The 19721-nt window shown below is 45.1% G+C and overlaps 1 protein-coding gene across 6 annotated transcripts; it reads right to left on the bottom strand.

Annotated features, from left to right (window-relative positions):
- Positions 1-3571: 3571 nt before the first annotated feature.
- Positions 3572-17977, bottom strand: EDA2R (ectodysplasin A2 receptor). 6 transcript variants are annotated; one of them, XM_083423830.1, is made up of 9 exons: positions 17870-17977; positions 16119-16237; positions 14095-14205; positions 12444-12622; positions 11621-11706; positions 10409-10573; positions 8671-8817; positions 6682-7193; positions 3572-4143 (listed from the first exon to the last, which is right to left on the bottom strand). In XM_083423830.1, exons 2-9 carry the CDS (start codon positions 16164-16166, stop codon positions 4057-4059), a joined length of 1335 nt encoding a protein of 444 aa, XP_083279956.1. In that variant the 5' UTR covers positions 16167-16237; positions 17870-17977; the 3' UTR covers positions 3572-4056. The 6 variants fall into 6 exon arrangements, with proteins under 6 accessions (XP_083279956.1, XP_083279961.1, XP_083279959.1 ...); XM_083423835.1 differs by having other exon boundaries at positions 7111-7193; positions 17875-17945; XM_083423833.1 differs by having other exon boundaries at positions 17875-17944.
- Positions 17978-19721: the final 1744 nt, after the last annotated feature.

The following is a 19721-nucleotide window of genomic DNA, read 5'->3' as shown; positions in this document are numbered from 1 at the left end:
GGAAACAACAAGAATTACCAACGGCTGAAGAGTGGCAGACGAGGATGATGGAATATGCAGAACTGGCGAAGCTGACTGGGAAAATTTGAAACCAGCGTGATCAAGCTTTCTGAAAGGACTTGGGTAAATTTGTACAATATTTGAAGGACAAGCAAACAATTAACAGCACTAGCAGGACTGATCTAAAAGACTCGTAATGATTATGATTCATATTTATGTAAAAATGTGACAATTGAAATGATGAAAGATAAGCCGGAAAAAATACAAATGCTATGACACAGAGAGGAAATATGGTAACCATGAGGTGGGAAGGAGGGAAGTCGAACAGCTCGTGAGAGCAAAATTTACTGTGGAAAATAAGGGTGTATTTAAATGTTACAAAATGGAAAACTAATAAATATTATATATTTTTAAAAAGAATCTGTCAGATCTCAGTCACCATCTGATTTCAGCACCCATTGCCAAATTACTTGTTTGGGAGTGACACTAACTGTGACCATGCACATTCCTACCACACCCACACATCCACATCATATAGTATTCAGGTCATTGAATCATTCACACAAAATACAGTGGTACTTCGGGTTAAGTACTTAATTCATTCTGGAGGTCCGTTCTTAACCTGAAACTGTTCTTAACCTGAAGCACCACTTTAGCTAATGGGAGCACGTGCCGCTGGAGCATGATTTCTGTTCTCATTCTGAAGCAAAGTTCTTAACCCGAGGTACTACCGGTATTTCTGGGTTAGTGGAGTCTGTAACCTGAAGGATATGTAACCTGAAGCATATGTAACCCGAGGTACCACTGTAGTCATATTTGGGGTGAAACATTACTGTTCTATACAATATGGGGTTGCTGGAAAAGAGAAGTAGGGAGAGAGGGGGGTAAAAATTTTTTACATTGTATATGTGCAAAGCTTTCGTGTCAGCATCACGTAGACAGGTATTTTATTTTGCTGGCACTGCGAAAGTACAGAGGGCCCAAGGCATGGTTGGTTGCAGACACCTACCCAGCCCTATTGAAATCAGTTGGAGTTACTTCCAAGTAAAAACCCACAGGCTGCCCACAACCTTTGAAAAGAGAACATTTCCACAGTACAGAGATAATCACTTCACAAAAGGACCTGATTTTAACTTCTCTTTCTTGAAGAAGAGGGTAATTCCTTGTGGACCCTATATTTGCAATCGCACAGTTCAATATGCACATACACCGTGCTAAAGCATGGTGTTGATAATGCCAAAGTTGCTAGTTCGGTCCCTGTATTGGACAGTTGCATATTCCTGGTCCTTTCCAACTCTACAACTCTCTGATTCTATGGGCAAGTTTACAGGGGATGTAGATGAGGATACTGAGAACAGGCCATCTTTTTCAGAGTGAATCTCAGTGCTTGGAGGCAGCAGTTTGCAGGGATAGCTTAAAAGGCATGGGGTTGGGGGGGTGCAAACTTAATTGCATACATGTGTGTGACAGGGTTGTGGTGGTGCCAGGAGATGGTCAGAGAAAGCTGGCTGTGATATGGTCCTGTTAAGATACTGGGAGCAGGGGGAGCAGCCAGGCTGGTCTTGTGCCATCCTTGAGTCTGGATTATTTGCTTCCTTCCTGGTGCAAATTAGCCAGATGACTCCAATTAAGCTTCATGGCATCAGGGGCCCACTTCTGATCTTATTCTTTATCCTATGGTTTTAAATCTGAGGGGAATTGCAAGGGAGTTGAGGAAATACTCTGAGGACTTGTATCAACCAATAGGAGGAGGATATTGAAGCTGTAAGGCTTCTTAAAAATGAACAGGATTGATCGTGCATGATAATATATGAACCTTACCATAAGATTGCATTTCTGGTTCTGAGGCAAGGTATAGTTTCCATCTCTCTCAATCAATACAACAATTAGGGGATTCAACTAAAACAAGTAGAGGATTTATCTTTGCCCTTTGGGGATTTTTTTTTAAAAGGGGGGTATTATTGTTTCTAGAATCCCAGTAAATGAACCAACCAGTAAAATGAGAGTGCAGATCCTGTACAAACAGTGGAATGAATTGGATGAACAGTAAACGCTTAAGACATTACATTACACACCGATATATTTTGCAAATCCCTTTTTTAAAAAGTGCCACAGAATTGCACATGCACAGCTGAATTTATATAAGAAAATGGCAACTGCAAAGATACTCTGAAACTACGGTCTTTGATCTTGTCTACAGCTGCCAAGAATCTACTTTGTACCTAAGGTGTCAAGAAACAAAAATGTAATGCCTTGCCAATGGAGATCTGGTTGAACCAAAGCTGCTCTTCAGTTTTAACCAGTGCTTCCCCCCCCCCCCCCCGGGGGAACGCATACCCCTAAACATTTTGTGAATCTAAGCTTGGCTTCATTGAGGGGCAGTTATTTCAATATGAGTAGGAAAATGAGAGTACCCCTAAACACTTTCTTTAGGAGAAAAGCACTGGTTTTAACCAAGTGCCACGTCACCTCAGTGGCTGCAAAGGAGCATCCTTTTGAGAGCACCTGATCAGTAATTTAAAGACCAAATGGACGTCCCAATGAGCTTTGCATCCCTGAGAGGAGGCCATCAAACAGAAGCAGCACAATTTGTGTGGGGAGAGAAAAGCAGACAAGGGCAGACCCCTACCCCACCCCACCCCAGTGTCTAGGCTACAATTTGCAGGCAGCCCAGGCAGTGAGGTGGAAACCCTAGTTCTGCCCCAGGAGGCAGATGTCCTTGAACCCAGGCAAGGGTGAGGTGCAGCCAGCAGGCAAGAGGCAGCACCAAGGAGTCTGGGAGGTCTAGTGGAGAGAAGGACAGATGGAAGATAGGGAGAGACCATCTGCACCATTCTCCTCACACACAAGCACAAGCATCCAAGCCCCTTTCCTTACCGAAGAATTGCTAAAACAAAAAACAACTTTATTTATTTTTATTATTTAATTAAACTTGAATACTGGCCTTCATTTGAAGATCCCAGAGTAGTTCGCAGCATAAAATTACAAGAATATATCTTGTAAATAATCTTAAAAATTATATGCCACTTGATTGTTAAAAAGCCTCAAAGTGGTTTACAAAAATATTACAGAATAAAACATCCAAAAATGCTAAAACCAGCATAGGAAAACAGGCTTTCCTAAACGTTTTTAGCTGGCACCATAAAGAGTAGGCAGGGAATTCTCAAGATGTTGCCACACTAAAATACTTTTTGAAGGGAGGGTGGAAATAAGGGGAAGTGCTCCCCTGCTCTGAAAAGCACCCCAATGTGGTTTGAGCATGTTCAATGGCCACAGATTGTTGACTGACTGTATTTGGGGGAGAGGAACAAAAACTGAAGGGTGGGGAAGTGGTTGGAGCCCTGAATAGAAGTATTACACACTGCAACGTTTTGCTGCAGGTGCTCCTTATTGGAGATTTAATCATTTATTATCATCCCACCTTTCCTCCAGGGAGCTCAGTGTACATGGTTCTCCCCCTCCTCATTTAATCATCACAACTACCGTGTGAGGCAGCTTAGGCTCAGAGTGACTGGCACCCAATGCCACCTAGTGAACTGTCGCGCAGCGGTAAATAAATCAACGCAGAGTCTTCTTCATAAACAGAATTAAACTTTATTGAAGAAAATTAACTTGTTCATAAACAGCATAGTTAAAGAGCATACACAGAGTGCTCATAGTAGCTATCTGACTCTTCACAGAGGCGTAGTCTTAACTACTGATTAACTAGAGTCCTGGAGCCACTCTTGTCTGCCTTAGATTTACATTCACAGTAACAATTACAACAACAGCACAGATACTACACTGTGCCTGCCTGCAAACAGGCTACAAATTTATAGAGAGAATGAGTGATCCTGTAGATAAATTACAATGAATCAGCAGTTTGCTTTTAACAATTATCAGTTTTCAGGCTTGAATGATTGTGTAGGCCTTGTAGGCTTTGCGTTACTTATTCTGCTCTCAAGAACCTTTGTCTCATGACATGAGCCTCATGTCCAAGCGGAGAATTCAGCCCTGGTCTTTCCTAGGTCCTAGTATGACATACTGACTCTGATGTCACATTGGAGCACAACTGGACTAGTGCTTCTGCTGGCAAATGGTGCACACTTCTTCACCTTGTGTGGCATCCTCAGTCTTGACTACGGGGTTCCAAGCATCACTCTCCTGATAAGGGGAAAAATAAACAAGTCAGCTAGTAGGAAATACTTGCAATGTCAACATGACTCTGTCAGCACTAGGGGTGGGCAAATCTTTCTTTTTTGGTTTCATTCTGTTTCCTCTTTATTCCAAGTTCAGCACTCAACACTTTGAATGCTTGTGTATATACACACACACGCCCCTCAGGAAAACTCAAGTGTTTTAGTGCAACTTCTTCCCATTATTCCCATTTGTATATGACTAACAGAAGGGACGCGGGTGGCGCTGTGGGTTAAACCATAGAGCCTAGGACTTGCCAATCAGAAGGTCGGAGGTTCGAATCCCCGTGACGGAGTGAGCTCTCGTTGCTTGGTCCCTGCTCCTGCTAACCTAGCAGTTTGAAAGCACGTCAAAGGGCAAGTAGATAAATAGGTACTACTCCGGTGGGAAGGTAAACGGCGTTTCCATGCGTTGCTATGGTTTGCCAGAAGCGACTTAGTCATGCTGGCCACATGACCTGGAAGCTGTACGCCGGCTCCCTCAGCCAATAATGCGAGATGAGCACCGCAACCCCAGAGTCGGCCACGACTGGACCTAATGGTCAGGGGTCCCTTTACCTTTACCTTTATATGACTAACACACACTATTGCAGAACAATTTCCTCTTAGTACAATGCATTTTTGCACCTGACTTTCACCAATACACACAATTTTATTCATGATTTATGCTGGTATGTGCTTTTTTGCACACATCACTTGGCTAGAGAAGTCCAGGTTTTGGAGGATGGCTGTTTCGGTTTTGAAACCTGTGTGTGAGGCAGGTTTAAATCAAGTTTCTCCTCTGTCCTTAGTCAGCATCCATTCTTACAGAGGCAGAGTGGGTGCCATGTGGCACCTGTAGGAGTGGGAAATCAGGAGCAGGCTTGCCTCCCAAAACACTTCTGTATGTGCCTAACCCAACTGACATTCATAGCGTTAAGAGGTATAGTGACCGAGATGCTCACAGAACTGTAGAGTCATCTAGTCCAACCTCCTGCAAAGTTGCTTATATGCTGTTCAGCTTTGGACCATTATTTGCTTTGAGCACAACTTTAGAAAAGTGGCAAAGAAGTATTTAAGTACTACATGAAGGCCATACCCGCTAAGGACTAATGTATGTGCACGATCACCTTACACCATGTACACCCGCTCAACCAAGTTAACAGTCGAGCATTCTAAAACTAAAGTGGTGATTTTGGGGAAGAAGAGAAAACCTCACAGATGGAGTTCGGACAATAAACCCATTGAACAACAATGCTATTATAAATACCTGGGCTTGGGTTTTAATTCAAAATTGTCCTGGAAGCCACACCTCCTCGCAGCTAAACTGAAATCCTTTCACTTGATTCATTCTTTATTACGGTTTGCGGAGGTCAGGGGCGGGAGTTTAGTTGCCCCCACAGTTAAGATATTTCAAAAGAAGATTGTGCCACAATTATTGCACGGTGCAGAGATTTGGGGATATAGATATAGTAATGTCCTCCCGTTAGAAGTGGTGCAGAACTCTTTCCTGAAATCACTGTTGATTGTTCCCAAAGGTATACCTGCCCCCTTTTTAAGAGCTGAGGCAGGGCTAATTTCCTTACAAACCAGTGTGCATGTAGCACTAGCCCTATTCTGGCTGAAGTTGGCTAGCATGAGTAAGACTAGGCTCCCTAAAAAATGCTTCCTAGAGCAATTGCAATCTATGCCCAGAAGCTCTTGGGCAAACTCCGTCAGTAAGAGTCTCCATTATTATGGGTTTATTGTGGACTCCCAGAACTGTTACAGGTGCCACAAAATACGTCTCTGCATTTGCCAGAAATCTATCCTTTTGTGTGCCAACATCTACACTTCGGAACTCCCTGCCTATTTACATCAAGCAGGTACTACTAGAAACATTTTTGTTTACACAAGCCTACCCTGATGTGCAGAATGCCGAGATGAGCTTTAATCTGGATTTCATTTTATCACTGATTATTTTCCATATTATTTTTAAACTGTAAGGTAAAGATAAAGGGACGCCTGACCATTAGGTCCAGTCGTGACCGACTCTGGGGTTGCGGCACTCATCTTGCTTTATTGGCCGAGGGAGCATACAGCTTCCGGGTCATGTGGCCAGCATGACTAAGCCGCTTCTGGCGAACCAGAGCAGCGCACGGAAACGCCGTTTACCTTCCCTCCGGAGTGCTACCTATTTATCTACTTGCACTTTGATGTGCTTTCAAACTGCTAGGTTGGCAGGAGCAGGCACCAAGCAATGGGAGCTCACCCCGTCGCGAGGAATCAACTGCCAACCTTCTGATCAGCAAGTCCTAGGCTCTGTGGTTTAACCCACAGCGCCACCCGCGTCCCTTTTTTAAACTGTATTTACCTGTAATCTCTCTTTTACTCTTTTCGTCAACAATTTCGCTTTTTTACAGTCAAGTGGCCTATAGAAATCTGCACATCAAAACAGCCAGAATAATATTAATAATAAAAAAGGGCAGCCCCTTATTTTCCCTTCTATAGTTTTTTGCTCAAGAGCAGAGAAAGTTGGGGGACTAACCGGCTGCTCCCTGCTTTCAACTGTAAGGTTTTGGAAGGATGAAAAAGATTGAGGAAAGAGCCAAGCCTCTGCTTCTCGGCAGGCAGGACATTCAGGAGTTGTAGGGTTCAGCTCCAGCCCACTGCTGCTCCCTGCCTCAGCAGCCCCTTCCCAACGGTGATTCTCTTCTCTTATGGTGGCCAGGATGTCAGCCTGGACGGAGAGGTTCTGCAGGTCCAGCTCTGTACACTCCACGGGGGCATGAGGCCAGTGGTGTAGCCTCTCCGTGGCACATGAGGAGACAGGGGCCACTGGGGGGCCACTGGGGGCTGCACCACACTCCTGTCTAAGGTCTGTCAAGGAATAGTCGCTGTAGCCAGAATCCCTGAAAAAGTGCTGGTGCTCCGCAAGGCTCCTGCCCAGAGGAGCTTGGTTCCTGGCAGGAATCACCTGAGCAAAGTCCCGGTTGGGCTCCTGGAAGGGAGAGTGAACCCCAGGAACTCCTGAGACAAAGCGGACAGCTTCAGCCAGACCTTAAGAAATCAAGGGGAGGGGAAAAGAGACAATTTAAGAACATGGAGCATGATGTTGTTTAGAATTATAGACCTGAAAGGTTGGGACCCCAAAGGCTCATGTAGTCCCATTTTTTCCTGCAATGCAGGAATCACAGCTAAAGATTCCCTGACAGAGGGCCACCCAACTTCCACTTAAAAACATCCAAGGAAGGACAGTCCATCACCTTCCAAGGGAGTCCATTCCATTGTCAAATGGCTCTTGCCCTCAGAAAATTCTTCCTGGTGTTTAGTCAAAATCTCCTTTCTTGTAATTTGAATCCATTGGTTTGCATGCTCTCCTCCAGAGCAAGAGGAAATAAGCTTGCTCCCTCTTCCATGCGGCAGCTCTTCAGGTATTTGAATATGGCTTTCATAAATGCTGTTGAAATTAGGACCACCCCCCCCCCCCTCTGCAAATCTCTCAATTTAAAGGCACTGGTTTCCTACAGCCACCTCTCCCTGGTCTCCCAGGAAAGGGAAGAGGAGAAGGCAAATCACCTCATGGATCTCTATGTAGCTAATTCCTCCTCCCAACACCAATGGATTTTCCCTCTGCCTTCCCAAATTGGCAACAGTCTCATCTGTACCTTTGCAAATGAAAAACAAAAGCTATTCAAAGCAATGGGTGTTCCTGATCATGCTTCCCTTTCCTTGAGCTTCTTCTAATCCAGGGGTACACAAACTGCAACTCCCCCGGCAAGATTTTTCTGGACTACAACTCCCATCAGTCCCAGCCAGCATAGCATGTGGTCAGGGATGATAGGAGGTGTAGTCCAACAACATCTGGAGGGCCGCAGGTTGTGCACCCCTGTTCTAAACTAAGAAGGCCAAATTACTTTTGGCTTCTCTCGCAGGCTGTCATTTGCATCTCACCCTCATGATCCTGCTGATCTTTTGGTCACAAGAGCCCTGCTGGATCAAGCCAATGGCCCATCTAGTCCAGTGTCTTGTCCTCACAGTGGATGCCGAAAAGAGAAACTCACAAGCAGTCCCTGAGCACAAGAAGCCTTTCCTCTCTTGCAGCTTCCAGCAACTGGAATTCAGAAGCACTGCTGCCTGCAACTGTAGCAGCAGAGCACAGCCATCATGGCTAGTAGCCATTGATAGCCTTCTCCTCCTCCATGAATTTGCCCAATCCTTTTTTAAAAACCATCCAAGTTGGTGACCACCATTGCCTTCTGTGGCAGGGAGTTCCAAAGTTCAACTGTGTAGCATGAAGAAGCCCCTTTTCTTTTATCTGTCCTGAATCTTCAAACATTCAGCTACATTGGATGTCCAAAAGTTCTATTGTTAAGCATGCTAGATTCCTGTGTTTGAATAAGATCCTAAGTATTTGGATACATGAACTATATTGCTTAAAGAAGCTGAGACGGAGAGACAGAGAGAGAGGGAGAAACAACAATTCCTTCACCGCCCACCCCCTCTGGGCCTCAGAGCATCACCATTAGAGTATTACCTTCCTGTTGCCTTTGCCAAGGACTCAAACGCTTGATGGCTACAGAGAAGGAGTTGGACAGGAACGTGCGGCAAGGGACGCCAGCAGACATGGCAGAATCTTGAAATGTCCCCTCCTGGTCAGATAAATCCTGACTACTCCGGAACGCTTGAAAGATAAAAAAGATACAGAGGAAAAACACAGTCAACACACACACCTAGTCATCAGCGATGTAAGGAATAAAAAAAACAGGAATATCAGCCTTGCAAGTAAGTCTTCATACACTGAGAAACTGATACTGCATAGCCAGGGACATGGGTGGTGCTGTGGTCTAAACCACTGAGCCTCTTGGGCTTGCCGATCAGAAGGTTGGCGGTTCGAATCCGCACGACGGAGTGAGCTCCCATTGCTCTGTCCCAGCTCCTGCCCACCTAGCAGTTCGAAAGCATACCAATGCAAGTAGCTAAATAGGTACTTCTGTGGCAGGAAGGTAAATGGCATTTCCGTGTGCTCTGGTTTCCGTCACGGTGTTCCGTTGCACCAGAAGCAGTTTAGTCATGCTGGCCACATGACCCAGAAAGCTGCCTGGACAAATGCCGGCTCCCTTGGCCTGAAGCAAGGTGAGCATCACACCTCATAGTCACCTTTGGCTGGACTTAACCGTCCAGGAGTCCTTTACCTTTTTACCTTGACTACATAGCCATGATGCGAGTCAGTGTACTGTGGTGGATACAGCACTGGGCTAGGACTTTTGGGGACTTTTGAATCCCCACTCGGCCATGTGAAGGCCACTGGGTGAGGCTTTTGGGTCCAATTGCTGTTTCTCTGTGTCTAACCTACCTCACAGGGTTGTTGGATTAAGTGAGGAGGAAGGAGAACTGCATGTGCCACTTAAGCTCCATGGAGAAAAGGGTGGGATATAAATTCAGTAAATAAAACAAATGTGTCTTTTATTAATCCCACCTGACCACATTCTGACTATCCACAGAGCTTGTCAAAAAAGGAAAAGAACCAGCCCAGTTATTATTGTGATTGGTAATTAATTACCTATTATAAAGTAAGGACATATGTAACTTAGGACAACCTAGCACCTTTCTTTTATTGCAACTCAGTTATTATTACATAATAAGAAAAGCACTGCTCAAACTATAGAAAGCACTTCACAATTAGCATTTTCATTCTTACAACAGCCCAACGAGATATGCACCTATTATGCCCATTTTTGCGAATGTGGAAACTGAGGACAAAAAGGAGTAACTTGCTCCAAGCATCCAGAGGGGATGTGCAAAGAATAGGTCCTCTGGGTCCCACTAGCCTGCTAGCTACTCTCCATTCTACCTGTTCACACCACACTTAGGAAGTTTAAAGAGCCCTGGGGTAAGAGACACAATTATGGGGCTGTCTAGGATGGTGCAGAAAAGTGGGGAAGGGTGTAGTCAACAGCAAGAAATGCCAAAGGAAGTGGAGAAAGGCATAGAACATATTCTGTAGAAGTGAAAAAAACTCTTGAGAGGTGAGACCTCTCAGCAGGACCAGTGAACCACATCAGTGGCCCATCTCACCCAGCATCCTGTTCTCACAGTGGCCAACGAGATGCCCCTAAAAGGAAGCCCACAAGCAGGACCTGAGCACAAGGGGACCCTCCCCACCCTCCTGCTATTCAGAAGCATGACTGCCTCTGACTGTGGAGGCAGAGCCACCATGGCTAGCAGCCACTGGAAAGGAAGGGGATAAGAGTTTCTGCACAGGACTGACTCACCATGGTGGCAGTGGTTCTTCCAGATCCGTTTGCAGTAGAGGATGATGACGGTCACCAGTGCCAATCCGGTGATGATAAACGTGGTGAGGGTCAGCACCACAAAGAGCATGTCCTGAGTAGCAGGTATGGGATACCTCACCGGCACTACGTTCTCTTCGGAGTCACCTGCAGACACATCAGTGAGGAATGAACAGCCACAGATGTTTCAGTTTGCTCATTAGTAAGGTCACAGATCCCAGTTGCCCTTCAGTAAGCATATTGGCTGGGCAGGAAATGCAAAAAAAGGGGGGGGGGGCTGCATCTTTCCAGACTGCAAAACTGAAATTCGTTGCAGCCCTCCATCTCAGAAGGGTTGCAGAAAACAAAACATTGAAGGAATTGGCAGGGCCACCCAGCAGGAGATGAGCTTCTTTACTTCAGGGTGCATTAATCTGCAGGCATGAGGAGGCGGTGGCAAAAAACCCTTTCAGTGAGGACATGTGTTGCTTCTATGGGTCAACAGCTGCTAAAAGCTCCAAGCTCCATCTATGGAACTCCCTGCACTGAAGGGGACAAGGGAGAGTTAGGGCCCAATAAAGTGCAACGTACTGTGTGGCGTAGTGGTTAGAGTGTCAGACTAGGACCTGGGAAAAGAACAGGTTTCATATCCCACACTTGGCCATGAAACTCACTGCGTGAGACGTTGGGGGTCAGTCACTGCTTCTCAGACTAAACTACCCCACAGGGCTGTGGTGGGGATTTCATAAGAGAACTGTCTATACGCCACCTTGAGCTCTTTGGGGAAAAAGATGGGATATAGAAATACAACAAGTAACCTGAAAATAGATAGGGCTTCTAAAGCAACGCTGTTATAATTTTACACAAGCAGAAACTGTGGTCTTGGATACAGCAAAAATAGCTTGCGAGAGGGTAATGGTCTGAGTCGGGTTTCCAGGGGCATGATTTATAGTCTCAGTGAAACTTCAGTGATTTCTTCGCTTGACCAGCAGAATAAGTTATGCAAAATGTGAAATTTGAAATACGTGCATAAACTGATACAGACTGTAGAATCTTGCGTTCCCTGCCCCCACCCCCTTAGTATGGAACTTCTTTCTTTTAAAGCATTTCCCCCCTCGCTGCTGCAGTTGAAACAGTTCTAGAATGAAGTGGCATGATGAAATTGCAATCTGAATTGGGGGAAACAGATGGGCAAAAGACCTAGCAGGTACTTACAGTCTAGCTCAGAGGAGGGGGTCCGCTTTGTGCAAGGAATGCATTCCGGAGCCCTGCCCCCTCCAATTTGCATTTTCCTGTAGAAACTGTCAAGAGGAAGAAAAATGGAGCAGACAAGTTATGAGAGCCATATGTACCAAAAGAACCTGAGTGACAGAGGATGCTCTGTGCAGTGGTCCTTAGCTCAAAGCCCCCATTGCTGCTGTTTAAGTATTTTTCCAACACTGGCTCTCTGTGTCCCTCAACACTGCAGTGCTAAGGACCAATCCATGCACTCAAATTGTTCCTAATGCACAATTACTACATCCAATGCTGGGTGAATCAATTGGACGAATGCTTCACCATGCACCCAGTTCATGTTCAGTTGCACCAAAACACAAACCAGTGGACAGAGCTACTCTGATGAGAATTTTTTATTTATTTCATAAAGTTTATACACTGCTTGACTGGAAAAACAACCACCTCAAAGCAGTTCACAAAGAGAACAATATAATTATCTTCAAAAAACCAACTCTTTCAAACATTTAGAAGATAAAAATAAGCAATTAACAAAAAAAAAAAAAAAAAACCACCAACGGTTTAAAACAGACATCAACTTTTTAAGCATCTGGACATTTTGCCTAAACAAAAATGTTTTCAGCAGCTGCTGAAAAGAGTACAGTGAAGGTGTCCCTCTGATGTCAACAGGCAAGGAGTTCCAGTGTTGGTGCTGCTGCACTAACAGATTGAATTCTTACAAATGTGAAATGGGTATTATGTGGCACTTGTAAGAGTGCCAGTTCCACAGGTCCTGTGTTGCTCTTGGAGTTCACCTTGTACTTACCCGGGGTAACAGTCTCCACAGGCTGCATTCAAGATGGAGGAGCAGTTGTGTCTCTGGATCCGGTTGAGGAGACTGCATGAGACGCAGGGCTTGCAGCCAAGGTGGCTGTAGTTGTTCTTGAACCTCTTGGGCGGGCATGGAACACAATGGGCATTTCCCCCTTCACCATAACCACACTCCTGTCGAAACACAGGAACAAAGCCATTGACTGTAGCTGCAGCCTGAGACCGTGTCCCCCCCCCCCCCCCAAAAAAAAGAGCCAGATGAAATGCCACAGGCAGAAGGTTTGGCATCCTTTTCTAAGTTGTTTTTTCCCCTTCTTCTTAACTATCAGTTTCTAAAATACATATAACAAGCAATCCCCATGTACCTACTGCTACCCAATAAAAATTCAATAATTATACAATGTAAATGACACGGTTAAACACAGTTTGTAAATAGATCCGAATTCATTGCATCCGTTAGGGGTCTTCTACCTGAACCGGTATGGCATACTGGTTAGAGTGCTAGACTAGGACCTGGGACACCAGGGATCAAATGCTACCTCAGCCTGGAAGCTCAAGGAATGGCCTTGGGAGCTAGTCACTGCCTTCCAGACTATGCCACCTCAAAACATTGTTATGGGGATTAAATGGGGAGAGGTAGTACGTAAACCGCCTTGGGCTCCTTGGAGGAATGGTGGGATACAAATGTAAATAAAAAAAAAAAAAATAGTAATAGTAACAACAACAACAACAACAACGCTTCCATTTAACAGATTACACCAGTAATAGAAAGTAGAAACGTTGTTCTTCCTGCTGAATGCAGCTCTAATAATCCAGACCTGCATTTCCTCTAAAGAACATGATTTAATTTCTACCCATTTGCAAAGCTAAGGTGAGGGTGAAGGAATGGGTTTCTGTGTAGCAAGCTTAAAACTGACTCAACCCGCCCCCCTTTTGTACTTTCCAAAGAGAGCATTTTAAAATGCGTAAAACTTGAGCTGTTGAGCAAAAGCAAAATAAGGACACAATTGCATAAACAAGCTCACTCCTTTATCAGTCACAGCAAGGGATGACCCTGACTCTTTAGGGGAACAAAAAAAAAACACATCAATACTTTATCTTATGTGCTCAAAATACGTAGGCACAGATGTCCAGGAAAAGAAACCCATTCCTTCAAGGGAATGCCTCTGTATAAGCCAGTGTGATTTATAGATCTGTGGACTCCACTTATGTGGGTTCCCAGCAGCTGTTCCTATTCCAATCAAATAAGAGCTGTCTCCAATATCGTAACTAGAGTGATCAATTGAAAAAAATATTCTACACCAGGAATCTCTCATCTGCATCCCACAGCCAGTGGTGTAATGTGTGTGTGTGGTGGAGGGCATGGTTCCAGACACAAAATTCTGAGGGGTGCAACCAGGCACTCCCACAGGGATATCTGCCCCACCCTGGTGGGTGTCAGAGCAACTCAGGCCCATGGGGAGCTGGGCTCCATCTTTTGTGGGTAGGTGGTGCAGCACAGCCTCACTTGGCTCCAGTGGGATGGAGCACTCTGGCACCGACTTGCCCGTCCCAGGTGCTGGCAACCCACACTATGCTGCTGCCCAGAGTGGAGGGGGGCCAAGCCCAGAAGGTATTATTGACAGCCCTGAACAGCTTCAGATTACCTTGGAAGGCTCCGTTCCAGGACCACATTTCAGACAAGGGCTGCATCTCCCCTGATCGTCCAGGTACTCATCCTGTTGGCATTTGAGTGGGTTGGCAGGCAACTGTGGTACCTGTCAGAAGGAAAAGAGCCTCTTAAGGTCTGCATTAACTTGCATCTGTCCTTAGCTTAAGGTTGTGATCTTTCCCAGGGACCTGGGTGATTGTACAGCAAACGGAGCAAACCAAAACCAGCACAACAATCCTTTTTTCTTAGGGCTTAACTTCCTAAACTCCCAAAGTGCCTCTGCTTGGACCTGTTGCACACAGAAACTTCCAAATCCCTGCAAGAGACACCTCTTGGTGCATAATGATATGGTACTGCTGAATATCAGTTATTTGGAGACCTGCAAGAGGTGCACTTTATACACGTCCTGCCTTCAAGAACACCCAGCTCATTAAGTGCATAAGAAGACCCCTGCTGGATCAGGCCATGACTCATCTAGTCCAGCATCTGGTCCTCAGTGGCCAACCAGATGCCCAAATGAGAAGCCCACCAGCAGGAAACGAGCACGAGCCCTTTCTCCTCCCATGGTTTCCATCAACTGGCATTCAGAAGCATTGCTGCATCCAGCTGTGGTGGCAGAGCAGAGCCATTATGGCTATTAACCACCGATAGTCTTCGCCCTCCAGAAGCTTGACTAATCCTCTTTTAAAACCATCCAAGTTTGTGGCCATCACCGGCTCCTAGGGGACTGAGTTCCATAGTTTCACTATGCGCTGAATGAAAAGAGACTTCTGTTTATCTGTCCTGAATCTTCCAACATTCAGCTGCATTGGATGCTCACGAATTCTAGAGTTATGAGAGAGAGAGAACTTTTCTCCATGCCATGTACCATTTTATAAACTTCAATCATGTCCCCTCTTACAGTCATACCTCGGGTTGAAGTAGCTTCAGGTTAAGCATTTTCGGGTTGCGCTCCACGGCGACCCGGAAGTAATGGAGCGAATTACTTCCGGGTTTCGCCACTCGCACATGTGGAGATGCTCAAAATGACATCACACGCATGCGTGGAAGCGGCAAATCACAACCCGCAGACGCACGGAAGCGGGTTGCATTTATTTCAGGATGTGAACGGGGCTCCGGAACGGATCCTGTTCACATCCAGAGGTACCACTGTACTTGCCTTTTCTCCAAACTAAAAGGTCCCCAACATAGCAACCTTTCCTCCTAGGCGAGTCGCTCCATCCCCTTGAACATTTTGGTTGCCCCTTTTTTGAACCATCTCTACCACATCCTTTTTAGGTGAGGCAACTGGCACTGTATGGAGGCATTTCAAATGTGATCCCACAGTATATTTGTATAAGATTTGTAATACTAGAAGTTTTCTTTTTTTCATGGCCTTTTGTAATGATGTTTCCCTTTTCCATGGCACCACACCCTCGGTTGACACTGCCTCTGAGCCTAACCTACATTGCAGGGCTGTTGTAAGGATATGAAATTTATATACTGCTCTCCATTAGAGGATCACAGAGTGGTTTAATGTTTAAAAACACAAAAATACAAGGCATGATAACAAACCAAAGGCTTGGGATAAGAGGAATAAATGAGGGAACAGGGAGTATCATGTACTCCTCCTTGAGCTCCTTAGGAGGAAAATATGGGATATAAAAGTACTCATCCCCATCATCCTCCTAGTAAATTTTTAATACATTTGCAGTGCAATCCAATGCATGTCCATTCAGAAGTGAGTTCCACTGTGTTTAAATGGGACTTATTCCCAGGTGTTTTTTTTGGGGGGGAGGGGACATTATAGCACCACAACCTTATTTTGGCTTTTCAGGAGCTTATCACCTCTGAAACGATATTCTAGCCCACTTAATTTCTCTTATGAATTTCTCCAATCATTAGAGGCTGTGCTCTGTAACTCCCATAATGAAGATTTAGATATTTTTATTAAAATACCCCAACACTTGCCCTCCCCTCAGCTTGACAGCACAAGAGAGTTTTATGCAATGGAGCAGATAAAATGGAGAAGATTCCTACATTGGTAGCAAACACCAGCATAAGCATCAGCCACACTTCCTTCTTCATCTCCAACGCAGCAGTTCCTCAGTCAGGAATGTAGCTGGCCAGGCGCCCTTGTGAACTTCGTTCCTTAGGATCTAAACCATGAAAGAACAAAAAGGGGAAAGAGTGAGGGGAGAATTAAGAATTAAGGGTGATCCCCCCCCCAAAAAAAGTCTCTTGCACCCTGAGATACAAAGCAACTTTGTTGTGACAAACAACTTTCAGCATCACAAATAGCTGTGCCATTCTTAATCCCTGCTCAAATTTTAGTTAGCAAGTCTCAACAAATGAAACTGATCTGTAAAAAATGTAACTTGAAAAAAGACGTTGCACATACTTTTGTAAACCAATAACTCTTTAATAGAAATACATTTTAAAAAAATTAGTTAGCAAGCCAGGAAGGAGCAAAGCATGCATTGGTTGCATTTTTTAAATTTAGGTGAAGGTCGCAGTTTAAATAAAACCACGTGTATTACTGCAGATAAGGAGAAATTCTTTAGTTCTCAGTCACTACCAATCTAGCTATCAATCTACAGTGCATGATATAGCATCACAATCATGGCCTTGAGGATTTATCTCATACTGTTCCTGTGACATGTTGTTACTATTACTAATTTATTATCCATCCTTCACCCTAGGTCCCAGGGTAGGTCACAATGGGAAAATGCAGTATTAATTTGGAATATTGGTACTCAAAGTGTTTGGCAGACAGCTTAATTTTTTTTGGGGGGGGGGGGTGATTCCATAAACTTTTAAGTTCCCAAAGGGTCTAGTAAAAAAACCCTTGATGCTACATCATGTTTTTTCTGGTATCAACTCTCTATTTTCCTTTTCTATTAATTTTAAAACGTCAATAAAAGTTACATTTAAAAAAATATTTAAAACAGTTTTTAAAAAATTGCAATCACAAAAATTGGCTGATTCTAAAAAACAACAGTTCTTGGCTCTGCTTCCGTGCCTTCCAAATTCGTGATGAGCGCTTTTGTTGTCAACTAAACCCCGCCACCTGTCATTCCAGGATCCGACCTGTCGGGTTCAAAGAGCCAGAAAGCCAATAAGTTCCCTGGAATGAAAGATTAAGCCCCTCTCCTCCACCGACTCAACGCTGCAAGCCCGGGCTTGCCCAGTAGCCCAGCCTCTGGGAGTCCACGTGGACCCGCTTCATCTCCCCTTCGCCTGGCTGCCCTCCAAGCCTGTAGCGCAGGGCTCGATTCCCGAAGAAGCCTGGCCGGGCTCCCAGCTTTAGGAGGCGGGGGCGGGATACATTTCTTAAAAAGTGAGGGAGGTCGAGAAGGCTTCTTTCTCCGTCCCTTTTTTCATTCCTGCATTGCACGGAGTTGTCTATTTGGTCTTTGGGTCCCTTCGAACTGTTCATTTCTATGATTCTATGAAAGCAGTTCCTGCTTGCCCGCAACTCCGCTCCCTCCCCATACTTCTTCGGCTTGTTTTCCCCGTTTAGAAACCGGGAAAGCCAAAAACTCCCGTCTCTCCTTCCCACGCGAAGACAGGCAGGCAGGCTGTGGCGATATGTCTAGACGCACCCGACGGGGCCTCAGCCAGAGCACCGTGCACATGTTCTGTAAACCCGCGGGCGTCCTCCGGACCCGATTACCTGGGGACACGCAGGACGAGCGAGTCAGCCCTCGGAGTCAAACCGAACCAACCCCAAGGCAGAGACTGAAGGTGGTGCGGCGAAGTTCCCCAGGCGCACACCTGTCAGACTGAACGTTACCTGAACAGCAGCGAAGAATTTATCTCTGGATGCTGCATCCCGCGGCGGAGACAAATAGAGAGAGACTGCTCTCCCATTGGCTGACGGCTGAGCCGCTATAAAGGCTGCGCTTCCCAAGGGGTGGGGCTTACCAATCAATGGAAGGCGAAGAGGCGAGATAAGAGAAGCCGCTCTCCCATTGGCTGTTGCGCAAGCCGCTATGCTGATTCAGCTTCCCGAGGGGCGTGGTTTACCGTGCACACACAGGAAGGATAAGCTCGCTTGGTTCTTTATTATTTTATTATTATTATTAAATTTTTATTGAATAAAAAAAAAATCAAATAAGAAAAGCAATAAAGAAACAAATTTCATACATATACACATGAGTAGAATTATTTATACATCTATAAAGCAATATTCAAAAAGAAGAGGAAGAAAGGAAAAAAAGAAAAGTTAAAAATAGAAATTTAGAAAATAGAAAAATGTTCACCAAAAACAACAATTTCAGATCTATAAAGGTAAAGGGACCCCTGACCATTAGGTCCAGTTGTGGCCGACTCTGGGGTTGCGGCGCTCCTCTCGCTTTATTGGCCAAGGGAGCCGGCGTACAGCTTCCAGGTCTTGTGGCCAGCATGACTAAGCCGCTTCTGGCGAACCAGAGCAGCGCACGGAAACGCCGTTTACCTTCCCGCCAGAGCGGCACCTATTTATCTACTTTCGCTTTGATGTGCTTTCAAACTGCTAGGTGTGCAGGAGCAGGGACCGAGCAATGGGAGCTCACCCCATCACGGGGATTCGAACTGCCGACCTTCTGATTGGCAAGCCCAAGAGGCTCATTGGTTTAGACCACAGCGCCACCCGCGTCCCTTTTTTAAACTGTATTTACCTGTAATCTCTCTTTTACTCTTTTCGTAAACAATTTCGCTTTTTTACAGTCAAGTGGCCTATAGAAATCTGCACATCAAAACAGCCAGAATAATATTAATAATAAAAAAGGGCAGCCCCTTATTTTCCCTTCTATAGTTTTTTGCTCAAGAGCAGAGAAAGTTGGGGGACTAACCGGCTGCTCCCTGCTTTCAACTGTAAGGTTTTGGAAGGATGAAAAAGATTGAGGAAAGAGCCAAGCCTCTGCTTCTTGGCAGGCAGGACATTCAGGAGTTCTGGGGTTTAGCTCCAGCCCACTGTTGCTCCCTGCCTGAGCAGCCCCTTCCCCACGGTGATTCTCTTCTCTTATGATGGGCAGGATGTCAGCCTGGGTGGAGAGGTTCTGCAGGTCTAGCTCTGTACACTCCACGGGGGCATGAGGCCAGTGGTGTAGCACGGGCTTCCACACAGGAAGATTCCTCTAGCAATACACTTTTACGAGTGCCACATAATACTCAATATGCACTTGTAAAAAAGTGATAGTTTTGCACAGCAGCACCTACAACTTTTGAACTCCCTGCCTATTGTCATCAGGCAGACACCTCCACGGTCCACTTTCCATTTCTGTTTAGGCAAACCTGCCCAGATCTGTAGAATGTTGACAAGTGTTATGATCCAATTTTTAGCTTATCATTTATTTTAATTATTTTCTGAATGTTTTAAATAGTTGCTTTTAACTATTTTTACTGATAATTTTGTTGTTTTATTCTTTTTGTAAGCTGCTTTGAAGGTTTTTTTGGTGTGTTTTTTTGCAATGGAGTGGTGTATGAATTTTACGAAATAAATCCCTAGCAGAAAATAACCAAGCTAGGAAAGCAGACAGTGTGTCAAGACAGTGAATCTATATGCTATCAGTATACTAGTACCTTAGAGCAGCAAAGGCAATTTTGCTCATGCTTTGGATAGGTGGGTGAGCAAATAAGTTGAAAAAGAACAGAAAAGCT

The sequence above is a fragment of the Podarcis tiliguerta genome, assembly GCF_965153285.1.
Source record: "Podarcis tiliguerta genome assembly, chromosome: Z".
NCBI lineage: Eukaryota > Metazoa > Chordata > Lepidosauria > Squamata > Lacertidae > Podarcis > Podarcis tiliguerta.
This window is presented reverse-complemented; position numbering and strand designations above follow the sequence as displayed.

Coding starts and splice junctions, on each gene's coding strand:
- EDA2R (XM_083423830.1), bottom strand. CDS start 16,166: ATGAAGAAGGAAGTGTGGCTGATGCTTATGCTGGTGTTTGCTACCAAT. Junction 12,623..14,094: donor CTGGAACGGAGCCTTCCAAG/GTAATCTGAAGC, acceptor GTGTTTCGACAG/GAGTGTGGTTATGGTGAAGG. Junction 8,818..10,408: donor GAAGAACCACTGCCACCATG/GTGAGTCAGTCC, acceptor TTATCTTTCAAG/CGTTCCGGAGTAGTCAGGAT.